At 44.1% G+C, this 18,469-nt stretch overlaps 1 protein-coding gene across 1 annotated transcript in view; it reads right to left on the reverse strand.

Moving 5' to 3' along the window:
* LOC118382380 (filamin-A-like) overlaps positions 1-18,265 on the reverse strand; it is a 34,791-nt gene extending 16,526 nt beyond the window's left edge. Inside the window, exons 1-4 of the mRNA XM_052502069.1 lie at positions 17,758-18,265; positions 14,055-14,152; positions 8,184-8,331; positions 7,680-7,798 (exon numbers count right to left, since the gene is read on the reverse strand). Of these exons, the coding sequence (XP_052358029.1) occupies positions 7,680-7,798; positions 8,184-8,331; positions 14,055-14,152; positions 17,758-18,265 (873 nt within the window). The remainder of the gene's footprint in view (positions 1-7,679; positions 7,799-8,183; positions 8,332-14,054; positions 14,153-17,757) is intronic.
* Positions 18,266-18,469: the final 204 nt, after the last annotated feature.

The following is an 18,469-nucleotide window of genomic DNA, read 5'->3' on the forward strand; positions in this document are numbered from 1 at the left end:
CATCTTAGGTTTCATTACATACAGTCGAGAAGAACTACTGAATATAAGATCAGCGTCAACTCACCAGTACGACCAAGAATATGATTTTCGCTGAGCGATCCTGTGTTCTGCATTTCAACCAGGACAACGGAATGGCTCCCAGCCCGCGACCCAAAAAAACGACTCCATAAAAGAGGGAAACGAGGCGGTCTTCTGGTCAGACCCCGGAGACGGGCACATCGTGCACCACTCCCTAGCATTCTTCTCGCCAATGTCCAGTCTCTTGACAACAAGGTTGATGAAATCCGAGCAAGGGTAGCATTCCAGAGGGACATCAGAGACTGTAACGTTCTTTGCTTCACGGAAACATGGCTCACTGGAGAGACGCTATCGGAGGCGGTGCAGCCAGCGGGTTTCTCCACGCATTGCGCCGACAGAAACAAACATCCTTCTGGTAAGAAGAGGGGCGGGGCGTATGCCTTATGGCTAACGAGACATGGTGTGTGTAATGAACTTCGTCTGTTGTTTGTAGAGAGTCAGACCGAAATGCAGCGTATAGGTTACTCATGACTTTTAATGAAGAATAATGCGGTACATGAAATAACTGAAAATACAAAAACAACAAACGAGTGAAACTAATACAGCCTATCTGGTGACTAACACTAAGACAGGTACAATCACCCACGAAATACAACGCGCACTCAGGCTGCCTAAATACGGTTCCCAATCCGAGACAACGAGAATCAGCTGACTCCAATTAGGAATCGCCTCAGGCAGCCAAGCCTAACTAGACACACCCCTAATAATACACACTCCCAATTAATACAAACCCCAATACGAAATACAACATATAAACCCATGTCACACCCTGGCCTACCCACACATATAACAAAAACACAAGATACAATGACCAAGGCGTGACAGTGTGATCATAGAAACATACAGGAACTCAAATCCTTCTGTTCACCTGATTTAGAATTCCTCACAATCAAATGTCGACCGCATAATCTACCAAGAGAATTCTCTTCGATTATAATCACAGCCGTATATATTCCCCCAAAGCAGACACATCGATGGCTCCGAACGAACTTTATTTGACTCTTTGCAAACTGGAATCCATACATCCTGAGGCTGCATTCATTGTAGCTGGGGATTTTAACAAGGCTAATCTGAAAACAAGACTCCCTAAATTGTATCAGCATATCGATTGCGCAACCAGGGCTGGAAAAATCCTGGATCATTGTTATTCTAACTTCCGAGACGCATATAAGGCCCTCCCCCGCCCTCCTTTCAGAAAAGATGACCACGACTCCATTTTGCTGATCCCTGCCTACAGACAGAAACTAAAACAAGAAGCTCCCAGGCTGAGGTCTGTCCAACGCTGGTCCGACCAAGCTGATTCCACACTCCAAGACTGCTTCCATCACGTGGACTGGGATATATTTCGTATTGCGTCAGATAACAACATTGACGAATACGCTGATTCGGTGTGCGAGTTCATTAGAACGTGCGTTGAAGATGTCGTTCCCATAGCAACGATTAAAACATTCCCTAACCAGAAACCGTGGATTGATGGCAGCATCCGCGTGAAACTGAAAGCGCGAACCACTGCTTTTAATCAGGGCAAGGTGTCTGGTAACATGACCAAATACAAACAGTGTAACTATTCCCTCCGCAAGGCTATTAAACAAGCTAAGCGTCAGTATAGAGACAAAGTAGAATCTCAATTCAACGGCTCAGACACAAGAGGTATGTGGCAGGGTCTACAGTCAATCACGGACTACAAGAACAAAACCAGCCCAGTCACGGACCAGGATGTCTTGCTCCCAGGCAGACTAAATAACTTTTTGCCCGCTTTGAGGACAATACAGTGCCACTGACACGGCCTGCAACGAAAACATGCGGACTCTCCTTCACTGCAGCCGAGGTGAGTAAAACATTTAAACGTGTTAACCCTCGCAAGGCTGCAGGCCCAGACGGCATCCCCAGCCGCTCCCTCAGAGCATGTGCAGACCAGCTGGCCGGTGTGTTTACGGACATATTCAATCAATCCCTATACCAGTCTGCTGTTCCCACATGGTTCAAGAGGGCCGCCATTGTTCCTGTTCCCAAGAAAGCTAAGGTAACTGAGCTAAACGACGACCGCCCAGTAGCACTCACTTCCATCATCATGAAGTGCTTTGAGAGACGAGTCAAGGACCATATCACCTCCACCCTACCTGACACCCTAGACCCACTCCAATTTGCTTACCGCCCAAATAGGTCCACAGACGATGCAATCTCAACCACACTGCACACTGCCCTCACCCATCTGGACAAGAGGAATACCTATGTGAGAATGCTGTTCATCGACTACAGCTCGGCATTCAACACCATAGTACCCTCCAAGCTCGTCATCAAGCTCGAGACCCTGGGTCTCGACCCCGCCCTGTGCAACTGGGTACTGGACTTCCTGACGGGCCGCCCCCAGCTGGTGAGGGTAGGCAAAAACATCTCCACGCCGCTGAACCTCAGAACGGTGCGTTCTGAGCCCTCTCCTGTACTCCCTGTTCACCCACGACTGCGTGGCCACGCACGCCTCCAACTCAATCATCAAGTTTGCAGACGACACAACAGTGGTAGGCTTGATTACCAACAACGACGAGACGGCCTACAGGGAGGAGGTGAGGGTTCATCGACTACAGCTCGGCATTCAACACCATCAACGTCAACAAAACTAAGGAGATGATTGTGGACTTCAGGAAACAGCAAAGGGAACACCCCTATCCACATCGATGGAACAGTAGTGGAGAGGGTAGCAAGTTTTAAGTTCCTCGGCATACACATCACAGACAAACTGAATTGGTCCACTCACACTGACAGCGTCGTGAAGAAGGCGCAGCAGCGCCTCTTCAACCTCAGGAGGCTGAAGAAATTTGGCTTGTCACCAAAAGCACTCACAAACTTCTACAGATGCACAATCGAGAGCATCCTGGCGGGCTGTATCACTGCCTGGTACGGCAACTGCTCCGCCCACAACCGTAAGGCTCTCCAGAGGGTAGTGAGGTCTGCACAACGCATCACCGGGGGCAAACTACCTGCCCTCCAGGACACCTACACCACCCGATGTTACAGGAAGGCCATAAAGATCATCAAGGACAACAACCACCAGAGCCACTGCCTGTTCACCCCGCTATCATCCAGAAAGCGAGGTCAGTACAGGTGCATCAAAGCTGGGACCGAGAGACTGAAAAACAGCTTCTATCTCAAGGCCATCAGACTGTTAAACAGCGACCACTAACATTGAGTGGCTGCTGCCAACACACTGACTCAACTCCAGCCACTTTAATAATGGGAATTGATGGGAAATTATGTAAAATATATCACTAGCCACTTTAAACAATGCTCCCTAATATAATGTTTACATACCCTACATTATTCATCTCATATGTATACGTATATACTGTACTCTATATCATCGACTGCATCCTTATGTAATTCATGTATCACTAGCCACTTTAACTATGCCACTTTGTTTACATACTCATCTCATATGTATATACTGTACTCGATACATCTACTGTATCTTGCCTATGCTGCTCTGTACCATCACTCATTCATATATCTTTATGTACATATTCTTTATCCCCTTACACTGTGTATAAGACAGTAGTTTTGGAATTGTTAGTTAGATTACTTGTTGGTTATTACTGCATTGTCGGAACTAGAAGCACAAGCATTTCGCTACACTCGCATTAACATCTGCTAACCATGTGTATGTGACAAATAAAATTTTATTTGATTTAATTTGATTTAGAAGTGTCTGCTGAAAGCTTAAATTATTAAATTATTGTTAATATAACTGTTCTGTCCAATTTACAGTAGCTATTACTGCAAAAAAATGCAATGTTATTGTTTGAGAGCTCCTAACAACAAAACACTTTAGGTTTGATATATTCACCTCTGAAAGTGAAATGTGTACTTACATTCTGAAATATTGCTCTGATTTATCATCCAAAGGGTCCCAGAGATAACATGAAGTGATCCTAAAAAGGTCCATATAGCACGTACGATTGATTTTATATTTCCACTCGTTCAATTTGCAAACAAAGGAATCTGTGAATATCTCAACCTAAGCGTTGTTTGAAAGAGTCAAAACACGTTTGCATTTATTCCTCAGAGATCCTAGAAGGTAACAAGATCACTATTTCTTTAGGGATGTAGTATATCCTATAGGACACCATATCAGAGATCCTAGAAAGTAACAAGATCACTATTTCTTTAGGGATGTAGTATATCCTATAGGACACCATATCAGAGATCCTAGAAGGTAACAAGATCACTATTTCTTTAGGGATGTAGTATATCCTATAGGACACCATATCAGAGATCCTAGAAGGTAACAAGATCACTATATCATTAGGGATGTAGTATATCCTATAGGACACCCTATCAGAGATCCTAGAAGGTAACAAGATCACTATTTCTTTAGGGATGTAGTATATCCTATAGGACACCATATCAGAGATCCTAGAAGGTAACAAGATCACTATTTCTTTAGGGATGTAGTATATCCTATAGGACACCATATCAGAGATCCTAGAAGGTAACAAGATCACTATTTCTTTAGGGGTGTAGTATATCCTATGGGACACCATATTTGGTCAGAGAGCGACGCCTTCATGGCACGCTGATGACGCGGGCGGTCGTCACTTGAACAACTGTATCTTTGTCAAATAAGTTTTGGCATCGGGCCAAACAAAGCTGGCTAGATAGCCAATGAGCTGGGCTTCACGGGAGTATCTGGAAACCATGTATGTGTCGTAAAATGTAGCTTCTAACCTTCTAGCTTCTAAGTACGACAGCATGCTTTTTCATTTTGGACAAACATTATAAGGATATTCAGAGTTATGAAGTTATAAAAACGGGTTGTTTTGTAAATGTTGAACTTATAATATGTCTACTAATACTGGAAAAGCTGAATCAAAGTCCAAGTATACAGATTTGACGATATTCTTGTAGAAAAATGGAATATGAATGTGAATGTCTTCTTCACGATTTGCCCAAATATACCTGGGGACTTGACACTAAAAGTCTTCTTGTTCACTCATTTTTCAAGTTATCCATCTGAAACTTCGCACATAGAGTCATGGTTTTGAGAATGACACAAATATTAATTTTCACAAAGTCTGCTGCCTCAGTTTGTATGATGGCAATTTGCATATACTCCAGAATGTTATGAAGAGTGATCAGATGAATTGCAATTAATTGCAAAGTCCCTCTTTGCCATGCAAATGAACTGAATCCACAAAAAAAAAACATTTCCACTTAATTTCAGCCCTGCCACAAAAGGACCAGCTGACATCATGTCAGTGATTCTCTCATTAACACAGGTGTCTCAGATGTCTACCTGGCCCACCACTCCACCCTGGACTTGAACAGCCTTTACGACCAGGTCCACCTCTACAAGGCAGCAATCCCAACTTTTGCCAGGATCCTGAAGGACGTCACCCGCAACAGTAGCCCCAGCACCTCACACAGGAGCAACACTGCAATGGACACCCTGCCCAGACAAGCAAGACCCACTCCCAGACCTGCAAGACCCACTCCCAGACCTGCGAGACCCACTCCCAGACCTGCGAGACCCCCTCCCAGATCAGCGAGACCCCCTCCCAGACCAGCGAGACCCCCTCCCAGACCTGTGAGACCCCTGTTGGGGATGAATCAGAATTAGTTGGTTAACATAGATAGGATGTTTTATTTTCATGATATGCTTATGAGTTATTTCTCATAAGAATGTATTTTGTTGTACTATAGTGGTGGCCATTGGCAGTTATCTGTTCTCTGTCAGGACTAAGTTGCATGGGCCGCATGAGAGGGGAGAGGTCAAGGTGTCATCATGTGTAAACATATCTTTTGCTCCACTGTGTCTGTGTGCCAGTCACTCCCTACTTTTCCCATCGGGGAGAGGAGGATGGCCGTGTCTGGAATCATTCTATGCTCTCTCTTTTGTTGTTCCTATCTTGACCTATAGCCTCACTCTCCTCTCCGTGAGCTTGTCCAGGATTAGTTGTATTTAGAAGTGGTTGTATCTAAATGACAATTTGATATATATCATAGGGTGGGGGTAATGTCTTGGTACCATTTTGTACCAAGGACGAGATAAGAGCTTTGTTTAGGAGACCAAACTGAACGATAATGTATAGCCAATTCTGTCTGGCAAGGGGATACTCCTCTCTGAAGTAAAGTCTTTCTTTGTGTAAGTTCCTAAGACCTGTGGTTTGGTCATGTCGTCTAGGGGGGGTGGATCTTTGCTATAAAGGATCCCATATGCCATTATGTTGACCACTCTCAACTTTTCATGAGAGATACTGAACTGTTGAAAGTCAAAATGCTATTGCATTCTAAACTACCGCCCATTTGAAAAAAGGAAAATGCAATGAATATTTACTCTGAGCTGCGCTTCGATCGGTTGGTCGTAGATGGGAGGCCGGGTTGTCCTTTGAAGAATGTCTGGTGGTAGAATGGATAATTGTACCGTCGTCGTCGAACCGTTACTCTGTCCGTCCTCTCCTAGCCAACGTCTACAGTTGCTGCGCTACAGTTGCTTCTTTAGTGAATAAGAGTTCAAAGTTCCTACCAAGTTGACAAACTTTACTTTATTCTGGCTGGTATAGTTGAAATTCATCCTTCCAGCGTGTAGGTCGTCACCTTTAGATTGATATTTGATGCTAATTTCGTCAGGTTCTTGCTGAGGTTGGCTTAGTTTTTGTCCTTTCAACGTGGGGACCTCAAGTCCGCACGTCCTTGGAGCAGAAGGTTACATTTTCGTCAAGGGGCTTATATAGGGTTGGGAGAGAGGGCCGTGTTTCATAGTTTACAACCAGTCCTTTGTCCTTTGAAGAGTGTCTCTGGTGGTGAACGGGAAACGTTGTAGTGTCGTCATTGTGTGGTAGACGGGATACTCTGTCCGTCCTTTACTAGCCCACGCTCTAGTCTTCTGAAAACTAAATTCTCATTTGGAAGCTAAAATTACATTTAATCTTTTCACAAATAGTTTCATTTCAATTCTATTTTAATTGCACAACAATTCCATCTGATAACTATAATGTGTAGACTTTCCCAGATACAGTTTATGTCATCCTGTCATCAGTCATGTCTCAGATGACAACCGAACTAACATCATATTCATTAAGCACCAACGCATATTTTCAACTGGCTCTATTACCGAAATATGGTTCCTTTCCTTCCACTTGTTTGATGTTCCCAGACTCTCTATGTTTAATAAAGGCTATTCAAGAGTCCCTCAGTAGAGTTGGAGAGAGGGAAGGGAGAAAGGTATTTATGGGGGGGTATCATAAACCTTACCCACAGGCCAACGTCATGACAACTGTATATAGACAAAATATGACATTTGAAATGTCTTTATTCTTTTTGGAACTTCTGTAAGTGTAATGTTTACTTTTTATTGTTTATTTCATTTGTGTTTGTTATTTACTTCACTTGCTTTGGCAATGTTAACATATGTTTCCCATGCCAATAAAGCCCTTGAATTGAATTGAGAGAGATGTCACATAGAGATACAGACAGAGAGAGATGTCACAGAGAGAGACAGAGAGAGAGAGAGATGACACACAGCGATACAGACAGAGAGAGAGAGATGACACACAGAGAAACAGAAAGACAAGATGTGTATGCTGTGTGTGCATGCGAATGCATACCTCCTCTTTGTGTCCGGCAGGGTCCTCTACATGCACTAGGACCTCTCCCATCCCAGCACTGATGGTCTCCACTGTAAACACTGCCTTCTTCATCACAAAGTTACCTACTGGCTCTATACCTGGAGAAAGAGAGAGAGAGAGAGAGAGAGAGAGAGAGAGAGAGAGAGAGAGAGAGAGAGAGAGAGAGAGAGGGAGAGAGAGAGAGAGAGACTAAGAGAATCAAAGCGACATTGTGATGGGTTATTGCACACTTATATTTTTATATGGTAGTGATGGTGATGATGGTAGTAGTGGGTGGGTGTGGTGGTGGTGGTGGTGGTGCTGCAGGTAGCCTAGCGGTTAGAGCGTTGGGCCAGTAACCAAGAAGTCACAGGTTCGAAAACCTGATCAGACAAGGTGAAAAATATTCCGTTGTGCCCTTGAGCAAGGCACTTCACCCTAAATTGCTCCAAAGGGTGTCTGACGGTAAAACAACACCTGTGTATGTGACAATGAACAGTGTACCTGGTCCGTATGCGCAGGCATTCTTGGGGTTGAGTCCTGGGCACAGGGGTGCACCAGGCTTCAGTTTGGACTTGGGGAACTGGGACAGGTATGTCATCACGGAATGTTCATCTACATTGGGGTCAACAATTTCCTCTGGGGTTATCACCTAGGAAATCAGACCGGACACAATGTTTAGACACACACACACAACATCACTATTGGGTCTTTTTTCGATTAAATCGGTCCATATATAGCCTAGATATCGATCTATGAAGACTGTGTGATCAAACTTCCGACTACAACTGTATGTGGATGACTCAACACTATACACTTCAGCTACTGCAGTGACTGAAATGACTCAACACTATACACTTCAGCTACTGCAGTGACTGAAATGACTCAACACTATACACTTCAGCTACTGCAGTGACTGAAATGACTGCAACACTATACACTTCAGCTACTGCAGTGACTGAAATGACTCAACACTATACACTTCAGCTACTGCAGTGACTGAAATGACTCAACACTATACACTTCAGCTACTACAGTGACTGAAATGACTCAACACTATACACTTCAGCTACTGCAGTGACTGAAATGACTCAACACTATACACTTCAGCTACTGCAGTGACTGAAATGACTGCAACACTATACACTTCAGCTACTGCAGTGACTGAAATGACTCAACACTATACACTTCAGCTACTGCAGTGACTGAAATGACTCAACACTATACACTTCAGCTACTGCAGTGACTGAAATGACTCAACACTATACACTTCAGCTACTGCAGTGACTGAAATGACTCAACACTATACACTTCAGCTACTGCAGTGACTGAAATGACTCAACACTATACACTTCAGCTACTGCAGTGACTGAAATGACTCAACACTATACACTTCAGCTACTGCAGTGACTGAAATGACTCAACACTATACACTTCAGCTACTGCAGTGACTGAAATGACTCAACACTATACACTTCAGCTACTGCAGTGACTGAAATGACTCAACACTATACACTTCAGCTACTGCAGTGACTGAAATGACTCAACACTATACACTTCAGCTACTGCAGTGACTGAAATGACTCAACACTATACACTTCAGCTACTGCAGTGACTGAAATGACTCAACACTATACACTTCAGCTACTGCAGTGACTGAAATGACTCAACACTATACACTTCAGCTACTGCAGTGACTGAAATGACTCAACACTATACACTTCAGCTACTGCAGTGACTGAAATGACTCAACACTATACACTTCAGCTACTGCAGTGACTGAAATGACTCAACACTGAAATGACTACACTTCAGCTACTGCAGTGACTGAAATGACTCAACACTATACACTTCAGCTACTGCAGTGACTGAAATGACTCAACACTATACACTTCAGCTACTGCAGTGACTGAAATGACTCAACACTATACACTTCAGCTACTGCAGTGACTGAAATGACTCAACACTATACACTTCAGCTACTGCAGTGACTGAAATGACTGCAACACTATACACTTCAGCTACTGCAGTGACTGAAATGACTCAACACTATACACTTCAGCTACTGCAGTGACTGAAATGACTCAACACTATACACTTCAGCTACTGAAGTGACTGAAATGACTGCAACACTATACACTTCAGCTACTGCAGTGACTGAAATGACTCAACACTATACACTTCAGCTACTGCAGTGACTGAAATGACTGCAACACTATACACTTCAGCTACTGCAGTGACTGAAATGACTCAACACTATACACTTCAGCTACTGCAGTGACTGAAATGACTCAACACTATACACTTCAGCTACTGCAGTGACTGAAATGACTCAACACTATACACTTCAGCTACTGCAGTGACTGAAATGACTCAACACTATACACTTCAGCTACTGCAGTGACTGAAATGACTCAACACTATACACTTCAGCTACTGCAGTGACTGAAATGACTCAACACTTCAAAGAGCAGTTCGTTTCAGAATGGGTGGCAAGGAATAAGTTGGTCCTAAATATTTCCAAAACTAAAATAATTGTATTTGGGACAAATCATTCACTAAACCCTTAACCTCAACTAAATATTGTAATGAATAATATATAATTTGAGCAATGTTCGATCAAGTTAAAGTCCAGGCACTGGTTGGGCCATGCAAGGACATTGAGACTTGTCCCAAAGCCAGTCCTACGTTGTCTTGGCTGTGTGCTTAAGGTCCTGTAAATATGTCCGGCAGAGTGTGTTGTCCTTTGGTCTGACATGCGTGTTCAGAAACATGACCAAGTCAAGATCCAGAGCGTGATTAAGACGGCAGGAAGGATCATTGGTACAGATCAAGAATCTGCCACCAACCTGTTCACAAAACTCATCCTCCTAAAACTTTTACAGGACAATACTCATCCCCTTCACTCAAAACTCATCCTCCTAAAACTTTTACAGGACAATACTCATCCCCTTCACTCAGAACTCATCCTCCTAAAACTTGAAAGCATTTCATAGGACAGCACTCATCCCCTTCACTCAAAACTCATCCTCCTAAAACTTGAAAGCATTTTACAGGACAGTACTCATCCCATTCACTCAGAACTCATCCTCCTAAAACTTGAAAGCATTTCACAGGACAGTACTCATCCCATTCACTCAGAACTCATCCTCCTAAAACTTGAAAGCATTTCACAGGACAGTACTCATCCCATTCACTCAAAACTCATCCTCCTAAAACTTGAAAGCATTTCATAGGACAGCACTCATCCCCTTCACTCAAAACTCATCCTCCTAAAACTTGAAAGCATTTTACAGGACAGTACTCATCCCCTTCACTCAAAACTCATCCTCCTAAAACTTTTACAGGACAATACTCATCCCCTTCACTCAAAACTCATCCTCCTAAAACTTTTACAGGACAATACTCATCCCCTTCACTCAAAACTCATCCTCCTAAAACTTGAAAGCATTTCATAGGACAGCACTCATCCCATTCACTCAGAACTCATCCTCCTAAAACTTGAAAGCATTTCATAGGACAGCACTCATCCCCTTCACTCAAAACTCATCCTCCTAAAACTTGAAAGCATTTTACAGGACAGTACTCATCCCCTTCACTCAAAACTCATCCTCCTAAAACTTTTACAGGACAATACTCATCCCCTTCACTCAAAACTCATCCTCCTAAAACTTGAAAGCATTTCATAGGACAGCACTCATCCCATTCACTCAGAACTCATCCTCCTAAAACTTGAAAGCATTTCATAGGACAGCACTCATCCCCTTCACTCAAAACTCATCCTACTAAAACTTTTACAGGACAATACTCATCCCCTTCACTCAAAACTCATCCTCCTAAAACTTTTACAGGACAATACTCATCCCCTTCACTCAAAACTCATCCTCCTAAAACTTTTACGGGACAATACTCATCCCCTTCACTCAAAACTCATCCTCCTAAAACTTTTACGGGACAATACTCATCCCCTTCACTCAAAACTCATCCTCCTAAACCTTTTACAGGACAATACTCATCCCCTTCACTCAAAACTCATCCTCCTAAAACTTTTACAGGACAGCACTCATCCCCTTCACTCAAAACTCATCCTCCTAAAACTTTTACAGGACAGCACTCATCCCCTTCACTCAAAACTCATCCTCCTAAAACTTTTACAGGACAGCACTCATCCCCTTCACTCAAAACTCATCCTCCTAAAACTTTTACAGGACAGCACTCATCCCCTTCACTCAAAACTCATCCTCCTAAAACTTTTACAGGACAGCACTCATCCCCTTCTCTCAAAACTCATCCTCCTAAAACTTTTACAGGACAGCACTCATCCCATTCACTCAGAACTCATCCTCCTAAAACTTTTACAGGACAGCACTCATCCCCTTCTCTCAAAACTCATCCTCCTAAAACTTTTACAGGACAGCACTCATCCCCTTCACTCAAAACTCATCCTCCTAAAACTTTTACAGGACAGCACTCATCCCCTTTACACACACACACACATATTCTACCAACCCTGCCAAGATGCCAACGTTACACACACACACACATTCTACCAACCCTGCCAAGATGCCAACGTTACACACACACACACACACATTCTACCAACCCTGCCAAGATGCCAACGTTACACACACACACACATTCTACCAACCCTGCCAAGATGCCAACGTTACACACACACACATTCTACCAACCCTGCCAAGATGCCAACGTTACACACAGACACACATTCTACCTACCCTGCCAAGATGCCAACGTTACACACACACACATATTCTACCAACCCTGCCAAGATGCCAACGTTACACACACACACATTCTACCAACCCTGCCAAGATGCCAACGTTACACACACACACACACACATTCTACCAACCCTGCCAAGATGCCAACGTTACACACAGACACACATTCTACCTACCCTGCCAAGATGCCAACGTTACACACAGACACACATTCTACCTACCCTGCCAAGATGCCAACGTTACACACACACACATATTCTACCAACCCTGCCAAGATGCCAACGTTACACACACACACACATTCTACCAACCCTGCCAAGATGCCAACGTTACACACACACACACACACATTCTACCAACCCTGCCAAGATGCCAACGTTACACACAGACACACATTCTACCTACCCTGCCAAGATGCCAACGTTACACACACACACATTCTACCAACCCTGCCAAGATGCCAACGTTACACACACACACACATTCTACCAACCCTGCCAAGATGCCAACGTTACACACACACACATATTCTACCAACCCTGCCAAGATGCCAACGTTACACACACACACACACACATTCTACCAACCCTGCCAAGATGCCAACGTTACACACACACACACATTCTACCAACCCTGCCAAGATGCCAACGTTACACACACACACACATTCTACCAACCCTGCCAAGATGCCAACGTTACACACACACACACACACATTCTACCAACCCTGCCAAGATGCCAACGTTACACACAGACACACATTCTACCTACCCTGCCAAGATGCCAACGTTACACACACACACACATTCTACCAACCCTGCCAAGATGCCAACGTTACACACACACACACATTCTACCAACCCTGCCAAGATGCCAACGTTACACACACACACACATTCTACCAACCCTGCCAAGATGCCAACGTTACACACACACACACACATTCTACCAACCCTGCCAAGATGCCAACGTTACACACAGACACATTCTACCTACCCTGCCAAGATGCCAACGTTACACACACACACACATTCTACCAACCCTGCCAAGATGCCAACGTTACACACAGACACACATTCTACCTACCCTGCCAAGATGCCAACGTTACACACACACACATATTCTACCAACCCTGCCAAGATGCCAACGTTACACACACACACACATTCTACCAACCCTGCCAAGATGCCAACGTTACACACACACACACATTCTACCAACCCTGCCAAGATGCCAACGTTACACACACACACATTCTACCAACCCTGCCAAGATGCCAACGTTACACACACACACACATTCTACCAACCCTGCCAAGATGCCAACTTTACACACAGACACGCTGCACACATAATTAGCCACAGAGGACAGTGATTACAGTAAAGCCACTCATCTCGTACCTATGACATCACATATCTGTAATAGGGGGTCGACAGCCTGGCTATATAGAGAACAGTTTAATGGTTAGCATAGCTAGCGTACCTGAGGGATACCCATCTAGTCGTTAGCCAGTTAGCCTGACTCCATAGAGAAGAGTGTGATGGCTAGCGTACCTGAGGGATACCCATCTAGTCGTTAGCCAGTTAGCCTGACTCCATAGAGAACAGTTTAATGGTTAGCATAGCTAGTGTACCTGAGGGATGCCTAGCCAGTTATCAGCCTGTTTCATGGCCTCCCGGGCGTTGTCCACTGGTTTAGTTTGGTCCCACTGGTTCCAGTCTGCACACAGGCCTGCAACACACACACATTACATATATACATATATACATATATACATATACATATATACATATATACATATATACATATATACATATATACATATATACATATACACATATATACATATATACATATATACATATACACACATATACATATATACATATATACATATATACATATATACATATACACATATATACATATACACATATATACATATATACATATATACATATATACATATACATATACCGTACTAGTCAAAAGTCTGGACACACCGACTCATTCCAGAGTTTTTCTGTAGTTTTATTATTTTCTATATTGTAGGATAATAGTGAAGACATCAAAACTATGAAATAACACATATCTTAAACAAATCCAAATATATTCTTGAGATTCTTCAAAGGAGCTACCCTTTGCCTTGATATGACAGCTTTGCACACTCTTGGCATTCTCTCAACCAGCTTCACCTGGAATAGTTTTCCAACAGTCTTGAAGGAGTTCCAACATATGCTGAGAACTTCATGGCTGCTTTTCCTTCCCTTTGCGGTCCTAATCTTTGAGGTTGGGTGATTGTGGATGCCAGGTGGAGGCCAGGTCACCTGATAAAGCACTCCATCACTCTCCTTCTTGGTTAAAAAGTCCTTACACAGCCTGGAGGTGTGTTAGCTCATTGTCCTCATTGTACTATGGTAGCCATGCTGGTTAAGTGCCCTTTGAATTCTAAATTAATCACTGACAGTGTCACCAGCAAAGCACCCCCACACCTCCTCCTCCATGCTTCACGGTGGGAACCACACATGTGGAGATCATCCGTTCACCTACTCTGCGTCTCATAAAGACATCACACCTCCTCCTCCATGCTTCACGGTGGGAACCACACATGTGGAGATCATCCGTTCACCTACTCTGCGTCTCATAAAGACATCACACCTCCTCCTCCATGCTTCACGGTGGGAACCACACATGTGGAGATCATCCGTTCACCTACTCTGCGTCTCATAAAGACATCACACCTCCTCCTCCATGCTTCACGGTGGGAACCACACATGTGGAGATCATCCGTTCACCTACTCTGTGTCTCATAAAGACATCACACCTCCTCCTCCATGCTTCACGGTGGGAACCACACATGTGGAGATCATCCGTTCACCTACTCTGCGTCTCATAAAGACATCACACCTCCTCCTCCATGCTTCACGGTGGGAACCACACATGAGTAGATCATCCGTTCACCTACTCTGCGTCTCACAAAGACACAGCGGTTGGAACCAAACGTCTCAAATTTGGACTCATCAGACCAAAGGACAGATTTCCACCAGTCTAATGTCCATTGCTTGTGTTTCTTGGCCAAAGCAAGTCTCTTCTTATTGGTGTCCTTGTGTAGTGGTTTCTTTTATAGCAATTCAACCATGAAGGCCTGATGCACACTGTCTCCTCTGAACAGTTGATGTTGAGATGTGTCTGTTACTTGAACTCTTTGAAGCATCTACTTGGGCTGCAATTTCTTATGCAGTAAACTCTAATGAACTGACCTTCATCTCTTAAAGTAATGATGGACTGACCTTCATCTCTTAAAGTAATGATGGACTGACCTTCATCTCTTAAAGTAACTTAGGACTTGGTCTTAAAGTAACTTAGGACTATTCTGGTAAAAGACCATCTTCTGTACCTTGTTACAACACAAATGATTGGTCTTTTACCAAATATGAAGCTGGTTGAGAAAATGCCAAGAGTTTGCAAAGCTGTCATCAAGACAAAGGGTGGCTCCTTAGAAGAATCTCAAATCTCAAATATATTTCATTTGTTTAACACTTTATTGGTAACTACGTGATTTTCATTTTTTGGGGGGTTATTAAACAACTAATTGTCTGCTTTCGGTTCAATTACTTGAATTACATTTTGTTCCGTTTTTGTTGTAAACACACCATGTTGGAATTAAATAATTAATCTGAGAGAAGAAGAACTACGTGGGGGTCCTCCCCCTGAAATAATTAATGGGAGAGAAGAAGAACTACGTGGGGGTCCTCCCCCTGAAATAATTAATGGGAGAGAAGAAGAACTACGTGGGGGTCCTCCCCCTGAAATAATTAATGGGAGAGAAGAAGAACTACGTGGGGGTCCTCCCCCTGAAATAATTAATCTGAGAGAAGAAGAACTACGTGGGGGTCCTCCCCCTGAAATAATTAATCTGAGAGAAGAAGAACTACGTGGGGGTCCTCCCCCTGAAATAATTAATGGGAGAGAAGAAGAACTATGTGGGGGTCCTCCCCTGAAATAATTAATGGGAGAGAAGAAGAACTACGTGGGGTCCTCCCCTGAAATAATTAATGGGAGAGAAGAAGAACTACGTGGGGTCCTCCCCTGAAATAATTAATGGGAGAAGAAGAACTACGTGGGGTCCTCCCCTGAAATTGATAGCATTTTTAAAACAATTTTCCTGCAATTCTACGTTGTTCTCAAAGGGAATCCATGATGACTTGACAGAATATCACATTTTACCAACTCCTCTCCTCATCTCAGCATGACCATTTACCAACTGACAAACATCCCTCTATCTCTATTACATAATATCATCTATTACACAATATAATAATAATATAATCTATTACATAATATAATAATAATATAATCTATTACATAATTCAATGATAATATCATCTATTACAGACTTCCCCCCTTTCTCCCCCCCCACACACACAATCCCTAAACCCCCCACACACACACACATACAAACCCTGAAATCACCTACCCCCCACACACAAACCCTGAAATCACCTCCCCCCTCCCCCACACACAAACCCTGAAATCACCTCCCCCTCCCCCACACACAAACCCTGAAATCACCTCCCCTCCCCCACACACAAAACCCTGAAATCACTTACACCCCCCCACACACAAACCCTGAAATCACCTCCCCCACACACAAACCCTGAAATCCTTACACCCCCCACACACAAACCCTGAAATCACCTACCCCCCACACACACGCACACAAACCCTGAAATCAGCTACCCCCTCCCCACACAAACCCTGACATCACCTACCCCCTCCACACACAAACCCTGAAATCACCTACCCCCCCACAAACCCTGAAATCACCTACCCCCCTCCCCACACATACCCTGAAATCACCTACCCCCCCACACATACCCTGAAATCACTTACCGCCCCCCTCACACAAACCCTGTGATTCACCTACACCCACACACACACAAACCCTGAAATCACCTACCCCCCACACACACACAAACCCTGAAATCACCCCCCACACACACAAACCCTGAAATCACCTACCCCCACACACAAACCCTGAAATCACCTACCCCCTCCACACACAAACCCTGAAATCACTTACCCCCTCCCCACACAAACCCTGAAGTCACCTACCTCCCCTCCCCACACATATCCTGAAATCACCTACCCCCCTCCCCACACATACCCTGAAATCACTTACCGCCCCCCTCACACAAACCCTGTGATTCACCTACACCCTCCACACACACACAAACCCATAAATCACTTACACCCCCCCAAACCACTATAATGCTTGGCCCACCTTTGACTACGACCCTTAACCCCTAACCTCTAATCCCTGACCCCTAACCTACCCGGAACACAGCTGTTGACCAGTGCCCCCAGTGCTCTGCCACTCTGCCAGTCTCTGCTGAAGTTGTGGATGGAGATCTCTGGGAGCTTGTTCTGGATCCATCCCAGAAGCCTCTGTTTCGGGGTCTTGTGCTGGCCGTCGCCCCCCTTCTCCTCCTCGTCCCACATGGGCATGGAGATGGAGTAGTGGAGGATCAGTGTCCACACCATGCCAAGGATCAGCTTCAGGTTACCATCCACTATGGCCTTGGAGTCTGGAGGAGAGAACGTAATATATAGGATCAGCTTCAGGTTACCATCCACTATGGCCTTGGAGTCTGGAGGAGAGAACGTAATATATAGGATCAGCTTCAGGTTACCATCCACTATGGCCTTGGAGTCTGGAGGAGAGAGTATTCTAGGATCGTGGGGGGATCGTGGTTGTAGGAAACTTTGAGAGAGGGCTGGGGTTATCACATCTGGCCGAGATTGGAAGTCCCATAGGGAATTGCACAATTGGCCCAGTGTCATCGGGGATTGGCTGGGGAAAGCGTCATTGTAAATTAGAATTTGATCTAAACTGACTTGCCAAGTTAAATAAATATTTAAAATGTTTTAAGAGATTGGTGATGGGGAGATCAGCAGCACAATTAGACCCAACCAAATCATGAGAAAACAAAAAGATAATTACTTGACACATTGGAAAGAATTAACAACAAACAGAGCAAACTAGAA

The sequence above is a fragment of the Oncorhynchus keta genome, unplaced genomic scaffold (genome assembly GCF_023373465.1).
Source record: "Oncorhynchus keta strain PuntledgeMale-10-30-2019 unplaced genomic scaffold, Oket_V2 Un_contig_14990_pilon_pilon, whole genome shotgun sequence".
In the NCBI taxonomy this organism is placed as follows: Eukaryota; Metazoa; Chordata; class Actinopteri; order Salmoniformes; family Salmonidae; genus Oncorhynchus; species Oncorhynchus keta.